Here is a 20019-nt window from a genome sequence, read left to right as displayed (position 1 = left end):
GAAATCCAGTCTGTTTCCATTATCAAAGTGCTGGGATGACAGATATGGGGTGAGCAGGAGGGGTGAGACAGGCTCTCATGGCAATTCTCCTACCTCAGCCTCCTGAGGGCTGAGATTAAAGGTGTGCACCACCACACCCAGCTTTCTGTCCATTTTTAGGCTGGGTTATTTGTCTGAGTTGTTAAGTTTTTTATGTATTCTGGATCCAAGTCCCTTTTTAGATAAATGATTTGTAAATATTTTCTCCCATCCTGTAGACTCTTTTCACTTTCTTGGTGGTATCCTTAGAAGCATGAAAGGTTTAATTTTTTTTTTAATATTTTTTGTTCATTTTTTATTTATTTATTTGAGAGAGACAGACACAGAGAGAAAGACAGGAAGAAGGAGAGAGAGAGAGAATGGGCGCGCCAGGGCTTCCAGCCTCTGCAAACGAACTCCAGACGCGTGCGCCCCCTTGTGCATCTGGCTAACGTGGGACCTGGGGAACCGAGCCTCGAACCGGGGTCCATAGGCTTCACAGGCAAGCGCTTAACCACTAAGCCATCTCTCCAGCCCGAAAGGTTTAATTTTTGTCCTCTGGTTTATGTTCCTTTCTCTTGCTTTTAGTGTTTCTGTTTTCCTCCTCAAGCGGTGGTGACAGGTGCATGGGATCTAATGTGCAGCCCTTGCTAGTAGGGCTTTTTAGATTATCCACTGCTTAATCCAAGGTTATCAGTATTTCTTTTTGTTTTCTTTGAAGACTTAATTAATGTTTTGCAACCTCAAAAGGTTAGATTGTAGCCAGGTGTGGTAGCTCACACCTTCAGAATCCCAGCACTGGAGAGGCAGAGGTAGTAGGATCAAAGTGAATTGGAGGCCACCCTGAGACTGCACAGTGAATTCTAGGTCAGCCTTGGCTATTGTGAGGCCCTACCTGGAAAAAACAAAACAACAACAACAAAAGTTAGGTTCTTAGCTGGGCGTGATGGTGCATGCCTTTAAACCTGTCACTAGGGAGGCGCAGGTAGGAGGATGAAATAAGTAAGTTAGGTTCTTGAGTTAACTGTGTACATGGCGACATGAGCACCCAACTTCTTTTAATCACACATAGCTATCTAGTTCTCCCAGCATCATTTATTGAATATATTCTCCTTCCCTTGCTGAATGATGCTGGCACTGTTGTGAAAATTATTTGACCATAAATGTTTTTGGATTCTTAATTCTGCATTAAATGTATATCAATGGAATCAGTATTCCACTGACATATATATGTCTATCCAGTATTAATTGTCTTTTCCTGTTGTTTGTATATTTTTAATAAGTGTAAAAATCAGGAAGCATATTTTAATCTTGTTTTACTTTTTCAAGATTATCTTAGCTATTCTAGATCCTCTGTATTTTAAAGCAAATTTTAAGATCTAGTCAATTTCTACAATGAAACCAACTTGAATTGTGACAGATATTTACACTTGTTACTTTGCTTCTTGATGATACTTAACAAGTAAATATACTAACTTTTTGGTTTTGACAATTTTTTAAAAAATATATACACCCGGGCTGGAGAGATGGCTTAGCGGTTAAGCGCTTGCCTGTGAAGCCTAAGGACCCCGGTTCGAGGCTCGGTTCCCCAGGTCCCACGTTAGCCAGATGCACAAGGGGGCGCACGCGTCTGGAGTTCGTTTGCAGAGGCTGGAAGCCCTGGCGCGCCCATTCTCTCTCTCCCCCTCTATCTGTCTTTCTCTCTGTGTCTGTTGCTCTCAAATAAAATAAATAAATAAATATATATATATATATATATATATATATATATATATATATATATATATATATATATACCCAGGTTGGCCTGGAATTCATAATCCTGTTGGTTCTTTGTGCCACCATACTGGCTCCCTGCCACCTTCCTTGGTGGTAGGGATTGAACCCCAAGGCCTCCTGCATACTAGGCAAATGCTCTACCACTAAGCCACATCCCCAGCTCTGTGAGTTTGTATTTATTTATTTATTTATAAACAGAAAGCTAGAGAGAGAAGAGAGACAAACACAGAGAATGGGCATGCCAGGGCCTCCAATTGCTGCAAGCAAACTCAAGGTCCATGTGTCACTTTGTGTATCTGGCTTTGTATGGGTACTGGAGAATCTAACCTGGGTCGCTGGGCTTTGCAAGCAAGCGCCTTAACAGCTGAGGCACATTCCCAGCCCTGTGAGTTTGTATTTGTATCATGTAATTTCACTTGAATGGTAGTTTCAGTTTTCCTTTTAAACAATTAGCAAACTTAAAAGTACATGTTTATGTTGTACATTACATATAGATAGATGATTTCAGTTTGTTTGAAAGCCTTTATTTCCAACACATGTTACAGCTCAAGTATCGTAAAAATCATCAAAATCGTCGGCGGATGTGTTATGAATGTTAGGGCGTAAAGCAGCTTCAATTTCTGAGTTACTGTCGTCAGACTCACCCCAGAAATCTGGAAGAAGAAAGCACAAAGCTAGGTAACATTTTTTTTTTTCCTCCGAGGTAGAGTCTCACTTAACCCAGGCTGACCTGGAATTTACTATGTAGTCTCAGGGTGGCCTTGTCCTCCTGCCTCTGCCTCCCGAGTCTTGGGGTTAAAGGCGTGCGCTATCACACTCAGCTTAGGTAACATTTTTTACACTTTGATGAAGAGTTTCAAGACAGTACAGGAGGACTGGATAGTTGGAGCAATGGCTGCTGAAGGTCTAACAGGGACCAGTGTGATGTGCTGGGAATACTGTCAATACTGAATAACTTCCTAACTTCCTTCCTTCCTTCCTTCTTTCCTTCCTTCCTTCCTTCCTCCCTCCCTCCCTCCTTCCTTTCCTTCCTTCCTTCCTTCCTCCTTCTCTTCCTTTCCCTCCCTCCCTCCCTCCCTCCTTCCTTCCTTTCTTCCTTCCTTCCTCCCTCCCTCCCTCCCTTTCCTTCCTTCTTCCCTCTTTCCTTCCCTTCCTTTCCATCCCTCCCTCCTTCCTTTCCTTCCTTCTCTCCCTCCCTCCCTTCCTTTCCCTTCCTTCCTTCCTCCTTCCCTTCCCCTCCCCTCCCCTCCCTCCCTCCCTTTCTTTCCTCTCTCCCTCTTTCTCTCTTTCTTTGTTTTTATAAGAGTAAAGCAGAAAGGGGAAAGACTTGGTATGAGAACAAACAGTGATGATTAGCCTAAGGTAGGACTTGGACACATATCATTTATTTGGGAGATCTTAGGAACCATGGTGAGCGAAGTGGGACAAAGACCCAGGGAAGATAGAAAACCAATGAAAGGCATATAAAAAGTGGGTGCTTATTGCACTATAACCAGCCAGGCAGGATGTATCCACTGATAAAATAGTGACATTTACTTTATGACTAAGTAATAATAACCATTTACTTTATGGCGAAATTTGAGGCCCACTCCACAGAAGGGAATTTATTCCCACTGTGATTTTTGAGGAGCTTTTCCAAGAGGTTAATATGTGGCAAAAACAACTTTTTTGGTTAAAGTGGAAAATGAATATCATGTCATTATTTCTTACCGTTAGACTTTAAATTGGTCATTAGGTTTCTTCTGCTGTCATGCCTGTAAAATAAAAAGAGAAAAAACTGGACAACTAGACTAACAGTGCTACAAAGCTGTTAGGAAAGAAGCAGTCCTACTCATGGAAAGCCCAGAAACTTCCTACTTACTTTTAAAAGCACAAGATTTTGAAAGCACAAATTGTGTCAAGACTTGCTGTCGACAGAGGCATTTGCTGATGTGACTGCTACTGCTATAGTCTCACCAGGTTCTGTGTGGTCATCGTCACAGCCTCTGCCCAAGACCCTGGCCTCCATGGGCGCTATTTGCTATTGGTTTATGCCAGGACAACCACAGGGGAGGGAGACCTAATCCTCTGGGAAACACTAGTATGAAGCATTAGTGAACAGAGGTACAATACTGAAGTAGGAAATTCAATGGGATAGAATGCAAGATGTTGGTAAGGAAGTTAAACTATTTTACCTCAGTCAACACAATGACAACAATGCTAAGAGGTCCCAGCACACATGTGGAAAACTGCAAATGTCACAGACACTGAAGCTTAGCTTTCTATGTATCAAACATACAAAAATGCTAAATGCTAGTCTATAGCTTTTGGTACCTACTGGCTTCTCTGCAAAAGAATCCTTACTTTGTAGGGTGAGATTTCCCACGGTGATTGTTGAGGAGCTTTTGCAATTTTAATGAATTATATGAAACACTCCTGGGAGTATCACTTACATTTTTTGTTATGCTTAAATTTGTTTTTTGATAGGAATGCTGAGTTTATTGGCTTAACAGATGCAAAATTGACAGCTTTCACAGAGCAGAAGGGAAAATTGTGTTTCCACTGGACCTTTTTTGTTGTATTTTTTTCTCAATTTTTATTAACATCTTCCATGATTATAAAAAATATCCCATGGTAATACCCTCCATTCCCTCACTTTCCCCTTTGAAATTCCATTCTCCATCATGTCTCCTCCTCATCTCAATCAGTCTCTTTTATTTTGATAGCATGATCTTTTCCTCCTCTTATGATGGTCTTGTGTAGGTAGTATCAGGCACTGTGAGGTCCTGGATATCCAGGCCATTTAGTGCCAGGAGGGAGCACATTGTAAGGAGTCCTACCCTTCCTTTGGCTCTTACATTCTTTCCGCCACCTCTCCGCATTAGACCCTGAGCCTTGGAAGGAGTGATCGAGATGTTACTCAGTACTCCAGTCACTTCCTTCCAGCACTATGATACCTTTTGAGTCGTCCCAAGGTCACTGCCATCTGAAAAGAGAAGATTCTCTACCCAAAATGAGAGTAGCATTAATATAAGGGTATGGATATTAAGAGAAGTGCTTACTGGACACTTTGATAAGCACAGTATATACATTTATCCAGACATCAGCAGATGTTACACCCCTAGGGCTCATGACTACCACTGTATTAAGTTTTCAGTATCAGGGATGTATTCCCTCCCATGGAGCGGGCCTCTAGTCCAATTAGAGGGCAGTTGGTTTCCACCATGATAGATGTGCCACGATTGCACCCATTGGCTCATTTGGCCTGGCTAACCAATTATAAGGCTTGCAGTGCCCACTGTTAAGTATCTTCTTCACTGATGGTATCTCTTTCTCCCAATGAACTGCATGTAGAATGGTTTCTTCCAGCTTTCTCTCAGCTGGTCTACATGAAGGAGTTATCAGCTCGGTTCCAGCAGGATTTCTCAGTGCCTTTGCAGCCCAAATATATGGAGTCTTCAGCAATAGGGTCTTACCATTTATTTCTGGTGCGAAACCAAGGGCCTTGGCAATGGTTGGTCTATAATGTTTTGGGGGAATCAGAGACCTCCCTGGCCAACAACTCACTGGAAGGTTTCCCATCCCTGGCACTGAAAATTTTCTAGCAACAATCTACGGCTCCTGAGTGTTCCATTGTCCAAAATTGGAGGATTCCATATGATTTATTTATATCCTCTTAGATTTTGATTAGCCCTCCCTCCACCTTTCCTTTACTTAATCTCTTCCCCTGACCTCACTTTGAGCCTTTTCACCCCCGTTAATCTATTCTTCTACTTACATACATACAATACCATCCTATTAAGTACCCTCCTCCCTTCCTTTCTCTTCCCTTTATATCTCTTTTTTAGCTTACTGGCCTCTGTTACTCAGTTTTTTCCTTCTCATGCAGAAACCCAATTATATGTAGCTAGATCCACATACAAGGGAGAACATGCGGCGCTTGGCTTTCTGGGCCTGGGTTACCTCACTTAGTATAATCCTTCCCAGATCCATCCATTTTCCTGCAAATTTCATCACTTCATTTTTCTTTACCGCTGAGTAGAACTCCATTGTATAAATGTGCCATATCTTCATTATTCACTCATCAGTTGAAGGACACCTAGGCTGGTTCCATTTCCCAACTATCATGAATTGACCAGCAATAAACATGGTTGAGTACGTACTTCTAAGGAAATGAGATGAGTCCTTAGGATATATGCCTAGGAGTGCTATATCTGGGTCATATGCTAGATCAATTTTTAGCTGTCTTAGGAATCTCCGCACTGATTTCCACAATGGCTGGACCAGATTGCATTCCCACCAACAGTGTAGAAGGGTTTCTCTTTTTCCATATCCCCACCAGCATTTATGATCATTTGTTTTCATGATGGTAGCCAATCTGACAGGAGTGAGATGGAATCTCAACGTAGTTTTAATCTGCATTTCCCTGACTAGGGACGTAGAACATTTTTTTAGATGCTTATACGCCATCCATATTTCTTCTTTTGAGAATTCTCTATTTAGCTCCATAGCCCATTTTTTAATTGGCTTGTTTGATTTCTTACTATTTAACTTTTTGAGTTCTTTGTATATCCTAGATATTAATCCTCTATCAGATATATAGCTGGCAAAGATTTTTTCCCATTTTATAGGTTGCCTCTTTGCTTTATTCACAGTGTCCTTTGCAATACAAAATCTTTGTAATTTCATGAGGTCCCAGTGGTTAATCTGTGGTTTTATTGCCTGAGCAATTGGGGTTATATTCAGAAAGTCTTTGCCAAGACCAATATGTTTCAGGGTTTCCCCTACTTTTTCCTCTAGCAGTTTCAGAGTTTCAGGTGTGATGTTAAGGTCTTTAATCCATTTGGACTTAATTCTTGTGCATGGAGAGAGAGAAGAATCTATTTTCATCCTTTTACAGATACATATCCAGTTTTCCCAGCACCATTTGCTGAAGAGGCTATCTTTTCTCCAATGAGTATTTTTGGCATTTTTATTGAATATCAGGTGGCTATTGCTACCCGGACTTATATCTGGGTCCTCTATTCTGTTCCATTGATCTACATGTCTGCTTTTGTGCCAGTACCATGCTGTTTTTATTACTATGGCTCTGTAGCATAGGTTAAAATCAGGTATGGTGATACCACCAGCCTTATATTTGTTGCTCAGTATTATTTTAGATATTCGAGGTTTTTTTGTGATTCCAAATGAATTTTTGGATTTTTTTTTCTATTTCCATGAAGAATGCCATTGGAACTCTGATGGGGATTGCATTAAATGTGTAGATTGCTTTTGGTAAGAGTGCCATTTTCAAAATATTGATTCTCCCAATCCAGGATCAAGGGATGTTTTTCCATTTACTAGTGTCTTCTGCAATTTCTCGTTTGAGTGTTTTATACTTGTCGTTGTAGAGATCCTTTACTTCCTTGGTTAAGTTTATTCCAAGGTACTTTATTTTGTCTGATGCAATTGTGAATGGGAGTGATTCTCTGATTTCATCCTCTGTATGTTTGTTGTTAGCATATAGGAATGCTACTGATTTCTGTATTTATTTTGTATCCTGCTATGTGGCTGTTATCAGCTCTTAACAGTTTGCTGGTAGAATCTTTAGGGTCCTTTATATATAGAATCATGTCATCTGCAAATAATGATAACTTGATCTCTTCCTTTCCAATTTGTATTCCTTTTATGTGTGTCTCTTACCTTATTGCTATGGCTACGACTTCCAGTACTATATTTAATAAAAGTGGTGACAGTGGACACCCTTGTCTTGTTCCTGATTTTATTGGAAAAGCTTCCAGTTTTTCCCCATTTAGTAGTATGTTGGCTGTAGACTTGTCATAAATAGCCTTTATTACATTGAGACATGTTCCTTCTATTCCCAGTCTCTGTAGGACTTTTATCATGAAGGGATGTTGGATTTTGTCAAACGTTTTCTCTGCGTCTAATGAGATAGTCATGTGGTTTCTGTCCTTCAGTCCATTTATATAATGTATTACATTTATTTTTTTTTAATTTTTTTTAATTTATCTGTTTGAGAGCGACAGACACAGAGAGAAAGACAGATAGAGGGAGAGAGAGAGAATGGGCGTGCCAGGGCTTCCAGCCTCTGCAAACGAACTCCAGACGCGTGCGCCCCCTTGTGCATCTGGCTAACGTGGGACCTGGGGAACCGAGCCTCGAACCGGGGTCCTTAGGCTTCATAGGCAAGCGCTTAACCGCTAAGCCATCTCTCCAGCCCAATGTATTACATTTATTGATTTGCATATGTTGGACCATCCCTGCATCTCTGGGATAAAGCCTACTTGGTCAGGTGAATGATCTTTCTGATATATTCTTGTATTCTGTTTGCCAATATTTTGTTGAGAATTTTTCATCTATGTTCATGAGGGAAATTGGTCTGTAATTTTCTTTTTTTGTTCTATCTTTGGTTTTGGTATCAGGGTGATGCTGGCTTCATAGAAGGAGTTTGGTAGGATTCCTTCTTTTTCTATTTTATGAAAAAGCTTAAGAAGCAATGGTGTTAGTTCTTCCATGAAGGTCTGGTAAAATTCAGCAATGAATCCATTTGGGCCTGGGCTTTTTTTAGTTGGGATATTTTTGATAAATGCGTGGATCTCCATGCTTGTTATAGGTCATTAACCTCATCTTGATTATACTTAAATTCTTATGCTGAAGTACATGTTGGCAGTGGAGACATTATGAAAGAAACCTTTACTTCTGTCTACCAACAAACTCCCTTTCTTGGCCAGAATTCTGCTCTTCTTGATGCTGGAAATCCTACAAATTCATCTTTTCCTTCCTTTCTGCCAAATCTGGTCAACCTAAGGCTTAAGCATCCTGCCTTCTCTCATAGTTGTCATACTTTAATTTTCTTCCCTGACTTTTCAATAAAACAAGCTCTGCTGAGGCACATTTTCCCAGGCTCACTATCTGACAATGCTCTCTTGGAACTTGGTGCTTTTTACTGGTCAGGATCAAGTAGTACCTGTGGCCATTTTTCCCAAAAGATCAAAAGATCCTTGTGAGCATCTGAAAGAGGCCAACAGCCAACCAACAGGCAAGCTGCCAAGGAGCTGGGAACCAATTAAGTGATCCTGAAAAAATTCATACTCCATAAAGTGCATACACATGCAGGGTATGCACATATACAATGAACCCAATTGTGGTTGTGTTACCAGTTATCCACTCCCATTGCCCAAAGTGACTGGGATATGTGCTGGAAGGTAGGGGTGGTCATAAAAATGCTGGTAGGCAAGCAGATGGCCAGTGGTGGTCCAAATAATAAAGAGCCACAGAGAAGAAGTAAACTTCTTGCTAGCTAGAACTGGACTCAAGAGGGAAGCTGTCTCTAGCTAAGATAGAGAGGACACTGCAGGCCAGGACTAAGAGATGGGATGTGGTAGGTGAGAACCTTGATAGAGGAGCAAGTTTAGGCCACTACAGCCTGGGCCATTATTCTCAGCTCCATAAACATGCCTAAAAGTACACTTGGCCTTCTCAAAGCAGCTTGTAGTCAATCTTCCCACCCATGAACAAACTCATCATCTTTCCAATTTGGTCCCCTCTTCCACCAGGTTTTTTTTTCATCTTGGCAAGTGGCATCTTAACCTCCTAGCAACCCCAGTGCCCCCAGAGCCAGCTCCTATGTCCTGACAAGTTTATTGCCTACAAATGTTCACTATTTCCCTATGCAATATCACCATATTGGTACACAAACAAGCAACTTCTGTTTGGATGTCTGCAATGGCCTCCTAACTGGTAATACCACATCTGTCTTGTCTGTCAGTTATCTGTTTTCTACTTAGCAGCAAGAGTGAGATTTTTGAAACATAAATCTTATGACTTTCTGGTGTAAAACTGGAATGCTTTTGCATTGTTTTTGGCATAAAGATCTAAATCCTGAACAGTGCTTACAATGGTGATCCCTTAGTGTTGGGCTTTCCCAGTTCTGTACTCCCAACCAGTCTTCATCAAAGCATTTGCTTTGCTGACTGACTGGCCACTCCTCCTTCCTTAGGGTGCAGAGACTACATTTGTTTGGGCTCACCTGGATAAGTGGGTGCTTAGTACTTTGAGGCACAGGGTAGAGTGAATAAAGGAGCCTCATTAGGCATAAGACCCTGCTTAAAGGCACATGATGAATATTCAGTGACATAATGTTTAGTGATATTGGTATGTGTTTCTAATTAACATATGACTTAGAATCATTCAGTTTGTCTTCTCTGCTGACAAGTATGTGTATGGGGGGTGGAATTCAGATAAAAGGGGAAGGTGCTTCACGCAATGCTGCAAACATGGGCATAATCCTATGAATATCATCTGTGCAGTGTTTGAAATCACTCAACTCATCAAATGCAAGTGAAACGAGCCAGCAATAAGGTCCAACCACACCATGGTGGTAACCCACCATGCACATCAGGCACACTTTTGCTTTGTACAGGGAATTCTTTTTTTTAAATTTTTTATTTATTTTTATTTTGAGAGCGACAGACACAGAGAGAAAGACAGATAGAGAGAGAGAGGGAGAGAAAGGGTGCACCAGGGCCTCCAGCCTCTGCAAACGAACTCCAGACACGTGCGCCCCCTTCTGCATCTGGCTAACGTGGGACCTGGGGAGCCGAGCCTCGAACCGGGGTCCTTAGGCTTCACAGGCAAGCGTTTAACCACTAAGCCATCTCTCCAGCCCCCACTCTCTTTCTTATCACTGACTGATTGTTGAGGAATTTTCTGTTTGTGCCCCAAAATCATATAACCTTAGAAACTTGTAACTCACCAGTAGTGTAAAGAACTCAAGATGAGCTGGGCGTGGTGGCACACACCTTTAATCCCAGCACTTGGGAAGCAGAGGTAGGAGGATCACTGTGAGTTTGAGGCCACCCTGAGACTCCATAGTGAATTCCAGGTCAGCCTGGGCTGGAGTGAGACACTACCTTGAAAATCACAAAACAAAACAAAAAAACTCAAGATGATGTCAAACCACCTGCCATACTGTCTATAAACTCTCTGAACCATCAGAGCTCAGACTCTGGAAGTTATTCCCCTTAGTCCATCATATTGACATGAGTAAATTTTCTGATTCTCCACTCTGTCTCTGGTGCTGGCTCTGTGTGACTCAGTGTCCAGTAACAAAAGAAGAAAATAACCCGAAGATCCATCAAGAGAGGATTAATTAATTCTTATGGATTCAGTCAGCAAATCACTGTGCTCATTAAAGTGAACCAAGCAGGCCTATATGCAATTGAAAAGCAACTACATGCCTTAAGTTAAAGATGCAACATGAAGAGAACTCATGGGCATGTGGCCTTGAGTTTGATAACCACCACTGTAGAAAAGAGGGGGAGGGAGGGAGGACGAGGAGAAGAAGGAGCAGAAAAGGGAAAGAAGAAAGAATTCTCCATGTATGGCGGTACACACCAGTGATTCCAACACACAAGAAGGGGAGGCAGGAGGATTCCAAGTTTCAGGCCAAAGTGGGCTATACAGTAAGGTCCAGATCATCCTGGGCTAGAGTAAAACCCTGCCTTAAAACAAGTTAAAAATAGGCCTGGAAAGATGTACAGGGAATTCTTGATATATCATGGCTCCATGAGGCCACTTGCTCTTACTTTTACTGCTTGTCCAATGGTTACAGAATGTGGCCAGTAAGCATCTCAGGGAAATATGAATCAATTGTATAATGATTCTTAATTGTCTGTTTTATTAGTTTATTACATACACCATAGTTCACCACTCAGAAAGGTGGAGGATGCTCTCAAATAGTCTTCACTTGATCCTCATATTTTAAGATCAATCGTTTTTCTTTTTGGGAACCAATCTCTAAAAGTCAATGTGATATAATTCTATTATGCATAATTCTTAGGGTGAACACTTCCTTCTTGGGGGGGGGTCACAACTAACATGTAAAGAACCACAACAAGTTAGAGGGAGAAGGTTCCTTGGAGCACTAGATAGTGCCAACTTACTTGGTCAGAGAAAATCAGAAGCCAATTTCTTCTTTCAGCAGAAGTATGAAGGACAAGATACCTGTGAACAGCTTTGATTCCTACCTAAATGGTGCTAGAACTAGCCATGAGCCACAGGAAGGACATCTGACAGCCATCACAACTCAGGAAGCATCTGGAAGGTTGAATGAAGCCAAGTGAGCAGCAAGGGAAGATCACCCAGCCAAAGCAAAGGAAGAAAGGCCAGGGGCACAGGGCATATCATGTGACCTGGAACTACTAAGGATGCTGTGTGAACCAGCATATGAACAAGGTGTGGCACAGGGAACTCCCCCTATCTCTCTCTGGCAGCAGCAGAGGGAAAGCAGCTGGGATACAGCTCTGAGGAGAGAAGGACTTTGGAGAACAGCAACCCTGGGAGACATGCCAGTATTAGTACTACATTGATTCCAAACTCATTCTTTTTCCTACCACAGAAAAAATATCCACTGCTCATTAGCAAACACATCTTCTCACTCAAATTTGGCAATTGACTCTGAGAATCCTGCTAAGAACACAATCTGTGATGCTGGGGGCAGTAAATAATGGCTCCTAGTGGAAAGTGTCCTTCCTGGTCCAGAGCTTTACTATAAGATTGGAAAAAAACTGATTTATGAGAAGATGTGTCATCTAGGCCCTGAATTCCAAAAATTTTAATAATTCTAATTAGTGTGTGAAATTAATATTAAAATTCCTCAAATTGCATTTTTCTTCAAAACAGATGTATTTCTGAAAAAAGTAAGACAAAAAGTAATACTGAAATAAAAAAATCCCAATGACCATGCCAACAAATCTTTATAAATACAAATGTTTAAGTTTTATACGCCAGTCTGCAGCTTTTAATTTGACAAAGTCTGAGCGCCCCCTGATGGCTAATTGGAACTCCTACATCACATGCCATTTTTAGCAGCCAGGGGTCAATTTCTTAACTTCTTACTTCTTCCCTTCAAATAAACAAGTGATTGTTCTTATGCAGAAGCTTTCTGTGCAGGAAGAAAACAAAGCATGTGGACCTGTGATTAGAAATGTGGAATATTTAGGAGGCTGCTTATTTAGTAGAATTTAGGGCAAATGCACATTTTGCTACAGCAGAAATGGAGATGTATTTTTCTAAGGAAACCTAAAGGATTTCTATCCATGAAAAACTCATTTTTTATTTCAGTGGACAACTGGGTTCATTATCTTTATATTATCCCAAGGGAAATGGTATAGGTGACTAGCCAGTAGAGGAACAGCAGGGCCTCTACCTGGACTTCAGCAGCAGCCTGGCGCCCTCAACTGGCCGCTGCCACAGCTACATGAAGAGCGGAATGCCACCCAGGGTGGCCTTGTTAGGGGTGTGGTGGCAGGTGACTTCTGGTACCTTTCCATAAGGCAATTATGTTACAAGCACACGCTCTTCTTTTGGCATAAACATTATCTCCAGGCTGAAGTTACAAGGCAGGAACCAGTGAACTGAATTTATAAGGGGCTGCTAAAGTATAGTCTCCATTGAATAACATGGACCCCAGACAGTGGAAGCCGCTTCCTGGGGAAGGTAAAGGGAGAGACAATGTTTGCAGAGGAGAGGAAGCTCTGGCATGCACCCTGGAACAAAAGGGAACAAGTGGTCTTTACTCGGAGAACAGCTTCCTATTAGGACTCACTCCTTCGTACATCATGTCTTTCATCCCCACTCAACCACAAAATGATTTTGCTGAAGCAAATACAATGGTGGAAAAAGATTTACACTGAAAGAATCTTTAATAATAAACTGTTGCCGATCTGCCTACTTGCCAGTGATTTATAATACAATAAACATCGGATTCTATTACGGCTCATGCACTGAAGCTGTTGCTCTGACAAACAGAATATGAAAGCACCGGGACCCACCACCATCACAATGAAATGAGCATGTATAAATGTGCTAAGAGTATCTCTTTGCATCTTTTATAGCTTGTGTGTATTAATCTGTAACGCTTATTAAGAAAGTCATTGCTATGCAAAGCAGCACCCAATCCCTTTCTCTGGCTTTTCAACACAGTGCACTGTTTAGCCAATAGGACGGACCCTCTGGCCCTCATTCTGCATTCATCACAGGCAACATTTGCACAATGTATCTCTCAAAGGCGGCTGAAAAGAAGGCCTTAATACTCATGTAAACAACTGCAAACCAATTACTTAATGAATCGGGCCCACACATAATGAGGTACAGACAAAGAGCTATAAATGCATTTTTGCGCCCAAGCCGCTGCTTTAAAGTAAAATCCCTCAGCTGTAGTTTGGGCTTAACTAGCACATCATAATTATTGTCTCTAGGACATCAGAGGAAGCCATTTTTTTTTTAGGTCCAGTGGGGTCTTTTTTTTTTTTTTTTTTTTTTTGAGGTTGCTCATCAGCTCACTGACAAAATAGAGCAAAGAAGAATTTTTAAAAGTGCTACAGCAGCACTGCACTGTTATGTTTATTCTCAAGTACTGGGCTTCGAGACCACTTGTAAAAGCAATAAAGCACAAGGAGGGACTGCAATAAGTGGGATCCTTAAATGTAAGCCTCTAAGAAATTTCAGCGAAGCCAGGCATAAACAGCAATACCGGAGCTCTCCAGAGCCCAGGGTGGGGGATTAACAATACCAAACCCAGCACAAGAACCAACTGCGAGGACAGCACGCCACACCATGCACTCGGCGCCAGACCTTTTCATTGTTGGATTATCATCAAGTGTCTAGAACCAAGGGTTCCAGAAGACCTTTTAGTGATTTTGTTTATTTTTCTTAACGGGGGTGATGGGATTACTTGTGATTTATTAGGAAATTAATTTCATGCAGGAATGACAGCAGCAACAAAAAGTCTCTGCCATCATTTATAGGAGAAAAAAAGGTCAATCTTAGTTTGGTGAAAAGTAGCCAAAATGTGAAATTATCAGACTGAGAAAATGTTCTATAAAATCTCATTGTTATTTGAATGTAGTTAAAATTTTCTCAAAGAGTATGTGTAAAAAAGAGTTCAAGAGGAATTTGGTTTTTAATGTCTCCAAAATATAATGGCGATAAACATGTGCAACCATCTTTAAAAATGAAAGGGATGTGTCTTTAAGTAAACAGTGAAAATCAAACTCTGGAAACTATCTGTAAAATTTATTGGCCCTTAAAATTTTTTTAAATACCCAGAACTTGAATTTATAGCATAATCCTAACAATATAATATTTCAATACTCTTCCTAATTCAGTGCTCTCACTTCCTCAAACAACGGATGAAAAGACAGCTAATAGGGATAGTAATTCCTGATAATTAAATGAGTAGTTGGACACCTGTCTAGTTCCTAAAGGCAAGAGTTCTAGAAGACCAACCTAATTTAAATATTCTGGGCCCTAAAAATATTGTAATGCTTTCATAAAATACAAATGAAGAAGGATTTTGTTTTCATTTTCATTTTATTTCAATATGACATTTCTGAATTAGGTTATTTTCTGTTATTTGGACATGACATATATCATTATTAATATAAAGGTCACATTTTAAAAGTTCATCAGGGCCAAGTAGTAAATTCAAATGTAATGCAGTCATGGATAGGACATCTTTTCAATGAGCAATACCATTACAAAAGGAAACTTGCCAGGCTATTTTACATGATGTTTAACACAAAGTAAAATGGTAGACACTGCATGCGGCAATTGCTTATTTCACGTTATAAACTCTCCCGAAGTGACTTGAAGCCATGCCTGATTAGTACTGAACACTGATGACGAATTCAGCATATAACTCACTTCTTGCTCACAAAACTTATGAGACACGGTGCAGTTTAACACGTGTGAAAAGATAAAATCTGTTATATAATAATATAAATAAGCAAGAAAACATTAGGAAAGGAAAGAGCAATGTAACCTAAATACTTGGTTAAAAAAACACAAAAACGAATATTCAACGATTGCTAGTTTATCAGTTTCCTGAGAAAGCAGAAACATGCCACCTTATTTCTTTTAAGGCCTGATGTTTTCTCTCTGCCCTTTTCCTGACAACCTCCATTGTGTGGTCTCTAAGCAGTCCTACTGCGAGCAGCTGTAGACACTAATTTGTGGTTCACTGAGGTGTCAATTGAGTCTTAAACCAAGGAAACAACAGCTGCAAAACAATACTTGGCTCTGGTGCAAATATTTTCAAAGGTAGACTAAAGTTTTAACTGTTATTTTAGAAAAACAAAACCCCAAACCGTAACCCTCCATTAAGTCACACAAAATATGCAGTCAGAGTTTTAATTCATTGCCTAGTGACATTTCTCATCTTGCTGCTATTCAGAAAGGCTTTGGTGACTTACCTTGACAAAGGACTTCCTTTGCTAGATGAAAAACTATCTTGTGAAGTGATTTTGTGGACTGTTTTTGTTTTGAATGTGCTGCCACCAATATTCAAACCTGTGATGGGCACAAACACAGAAAGTAGGTCTTAGCTACAGGCAGCAACAGAACAAGGGCAGAAGAGTGACCTCTTGGTAATTTTGATAAAACAAATGCCAACAGAGGAAGAAGTCATTCAAGCCACAGAAGATATGGTGTTTCTGAGGCCAGGGTCAAAATACTGATAGAATACTGAAAGGAAATGGGGAATATTCCTTGTGATATTTATCAGAAGCCACAAAAAGTAAGAATCCACCCAAAGAGCTCACTGTGCTTATCTATCTATCTGTCCGTCCATCTATCCATCTATCTACATATTCTGGTTATGGGCATCAAACCCAGAGCCTTATGCATGCTAGGCAAGTGTCCTACTATGGATCTATATTCTCAGCAAGCTCTGCTTTAAAATGATCAAGATACATGCATAAGACACGTGTTTTACTGTTGTACCCATGATCAGATGATCCACTGTTAGGACATATGGACAGCAATGGCTCACACAGACAATGAGTGCTGAGAACCACCTTTCAGAAATAACTGATACTTCCAAGATGACAGACACCAATCCTGCCCACTCTTAAGCCCATTTACAAATCCTGTTTCCATCCCACTAAGAACAAATCTACACTGAAAACCATCAAGGTCACTTACTAGACTAAGAAGGTTGAGGAAGAGAGTGTATAATATACCCTGTTCCATTGAGCTGGGGGGACCTGGACTGTCCCCAGTATTCTCAGCTAGCAGAAAGTTTCCTGATTTCTGTCTCCTGGTTTTAACAGGCAGTCACTGAAGATACCAGACCAAGAGTGCATGGGCGGCTTTGTCACAGGCTGGCCAACCTGTAACCCGTATGCCTGCATATAACCTCAGTATTAAAGAAATTCTCTTAACAATGTGTTCAGATTCAGCCAAACAAGATCTCCACATTCTTAACGGGGCAGAATGTCTGAATATGAAAACTAAAGATTGAGGTTTAAGTGGCTTTCCTTTGCAACAGCTACAAAGACAGAGAATTAAAACACGTGACTCAAAAAGTAACTGAAACAGGAGCACTCCAGCTGGTGTGAAATTTGAGGATGGGATCCCATCCCTACTGTCTCTTAGTGTTGGGACCTTTCCCTTCACACTCCCAGCTGGTCTTTTGCTTCTCTGTGGAGCTCACAGAAGCCCAGAGGATCTGAAGAGAAGTGTAAAGGTAATACATAACTAAATGGGAAAGAATACCAGAGGTTCCATTAACTACAAAGCAGTCAAACCCTTTAGAAGCACCAATGCAATTTTAGTATCTATTTGGAATCTTGCAGAGTATCACTGTGAAATGGACTGAGGGAACTGAATATGGAGGTGAATGAGCATTGACTTTTATATCATGGATGGTCATGAGTTTATGGAGGCCAGGAGCAGAATGTAGTGGTGTGGATTAGGTGTCTCCCATAACTCTTGTTCTGAGTGCTAGATCCTTTGCTATGGGCAATTTGGGAATTGGAGCCTTCGTGGAAGAGGTATTTTTGGAGACAGGCTTATGGGTGTTATAGCCAGCTCCCCCTTGCCAGTGTTTGCCACACTCTCCTGCTGATCTCTACCTGATGTTGGCCAGGGAGTGATGTCCAGCCTGTGCTCATGCCATGTTTTCACCTGCCACCATGGAGTTTCCCCTCTAATCTGTAAGCCAAAATAACCCCCCCCCTTTTTTTTTTTTTCGCCACAACCTGCTTTTAGGCCAGTCCCAACAAAGTTTGTTAAAATTTACAGTCCATAGTTCTTAATTGTGTTAAGAGTTTTTCAACTCTGACCATAATGGTCCATGAAACTCTGCCTTCAGCACTGCAAGGTGTCTGTTAGAACAAAGTTTCAAATCTTTCCATGTTCCTCCACAAGTCAGTTCCAAAAGGCCAAAAGCCACACAGTTTCTAGCAGCAACAACCCTATTCCTGGTGCCAATTTCACTGATTCAATTACCTTCTCATTGCTAGCATAAAGTACCTGGCCAGAAGCAGCTTATGGGAGAAAAGGTTTATTTTGGTTTACAGACTAAAGGCCTACTGTGGTGGTGTGATTCAGGTATCCCCCATAAACTTAGGTGTTCTGAATGCTAGGTTTCCAGCTGATAGAGATTTGGGAATTAATGCTTCCTGGAGGCAGTGCATTGTTGAGGGCTGGTTTATGGGTATATAAAAACTGGTTTATAGCCAGTTTCCCCTTGCCAGTGTTTGACACACTCTCCTGTTGCTATTGTTCACTTGATGTTGGTAAGGAGATGATGTCCACCCTCTGCTCATGCCATCTTTTCCCCCTGCAATCATGGAGCTTCCCCTCAAGTCTATAAGCCAAAATAAACCTTTTCCCACAAGCTGCTCTTGGTCACGTGATTTCTACCAGCAATGTGAACCTATACTATCTAAAGCATTATTTCATTTATGAAAAATTTAATGTTATTGGCATAATTAATAGTACTAAAATTTTTGATAGACACCCAAGAGATGAATTTATGCCAAATTAACACATCTTTTGCACTTTCCAATTAGGTACCAAAAAATACTTGCCAAAAACTTCTGCAGAGTTGCCCTCACAACCGTATATGTCCACTAGGCAGCTTAAATACTGAGAAAGGCATTACTTGTTTGTAAAATGAAAGGTGTGAACAATTACCTTTAAGACCTGTCTGGATTTTAACTGTGTGACTCAAATGTGAACAAAATGATGACAAGCAAACACTTGAGACCTTTCAAAAGCAATTAGGACCTCCTTCAGGACAAGGCCCAGTTTTGAACCTCAAAAAACTTCATGCCTTACATTTACAGAGTCCAAATCATAACCACCAGAAGGGCTTGTCCTCCCTAGGAGTTTTTCACTCTCGGGCTTTGTGCTGGACCTTTACCATGAAGGAGTTTGCTGAATCCTCACAAACACAAGAAATGACTCTACCACTAATAGTATAAACATTCATTCTCTAAAGAAAGATAGTTCTGATGAATTATGAATATATGCCTTCAAAATGTATGTGCCTATAGAAGACATCTTTTAAGAAACTGGGGGACCTGAATATGTTCTACCATATAGTGTTATGTGACATTAAGAAAGTACTATCTGGGCTGGAGAGACAGCATTGTGGCTAAGGCATTTGCCTGCAAAGCCAAAGGACACAGGTTCAATTCCACAGGACCCCATAATCTAGATGTCTGGAGTCCATTTGTAGTGTGCCTATTCTCTCTCTCCCTCTTTCTTTACCTCTAAAAAAAGTAAAAACAATTAAAAAATAATAAATCATTGTCCAACTCTGATGGAAAAAATTCATGGTGGTTATATAAAAATAAGGCTTCTAATATTAATTTTTGTATTAATCTATTTACTTTAGTAAAGAAGACTGAATACCATAATAAGAATGTATATTAAGAGGAAAACTACTAAAAATAATAAATGGAAAAATATAAGAAAATTACAATTAAAATAAAACTCTACAATCTGCCAGATGAACATAGATGCAAAAATTCTGAACAAAATATTGGCAAACAGAATACAGAATATATCAGAAAGATTATTCACCCCGACCAAGTAGGCTTTATCCCAGAGATGCAGGGATGGCTCAACATATGCAAACTGATAAATGTAATATACTATATAAACGGACTAAAGGACAAAAATTACATGATCATCTCAATAGATGCAGAAAAGGCATTCAACAAAATCCAACATCCCTTCATGGTAAAAGTCCTAAAGAAATTGGAAATAGAAGGAACAAATCTCAACATAACAAAAGCTATTTATGACAAATGTATAGCCAACGTAATACTAAATGGGGAAAAACTTAAAGCATTTCCACTAAAATCAGAAACAAGACAAGAATGTCCGCTGTCCCACTTTTACTTAATATAGTACTGGAATTCTTAGCTATAGCAATAATAGAAAAGA

At 40.4% G+C, this 20019-nt stretch overlaps 1 protein-coding gene across 3 annotated transcripts in view; it reads right to left on the bottom strand.

Annotated features, from left to right (window-relative positions):
* Window positions 1-2299: 2299 nt before the first annotated feature.
* Window positions 2300-20019, bottom strand: part of Kiz (kizuna centrosomal protein) — a 125934-nt gene continuing 108214 nt past the window's right edge. For all 3 annotated transcript variants that reach the window (XM_045156476.1, XM_045156477.1, XM_045156478.1), the window contains 3 exons: window positions 16032-16128; window positions 3508-3551; window positions 2300-2450 (listed from right to left, as the gene is read on the bottom strand). In XM_045156476.1, the coding sequence (XP_045012411.1) occupies window positions 2344-2450; window positions 3508-3551; window positions 16032-16128 (248 nt within the window). In that variant the 3' untranslated portion in view covers window positions 2300-2343. The remainder of the gene's footprint in view (window positions 2451-3507; window positions 3552-16031; window positions 16129-20019) is intronic.

This window comes from Jaculus jaculus, chromosome 8, assembly GCF_020740685.1.
Source record: "Jaculus jaculus isolate mJacJac1 chromosome 8, mJacJac1.mat.Y.cur, whole genome shotgun sequence".
Taxonomy (NCBI): domain Eukaryota; kingdom Metazoa; phylum Chordata; class Mammalia; order Rodentia; family Dipodidae; genus Jaculus; species Jaculus jaculus.
This window is presented reverse-complemented; position numbering and strand designations above follow the sequence as displayed.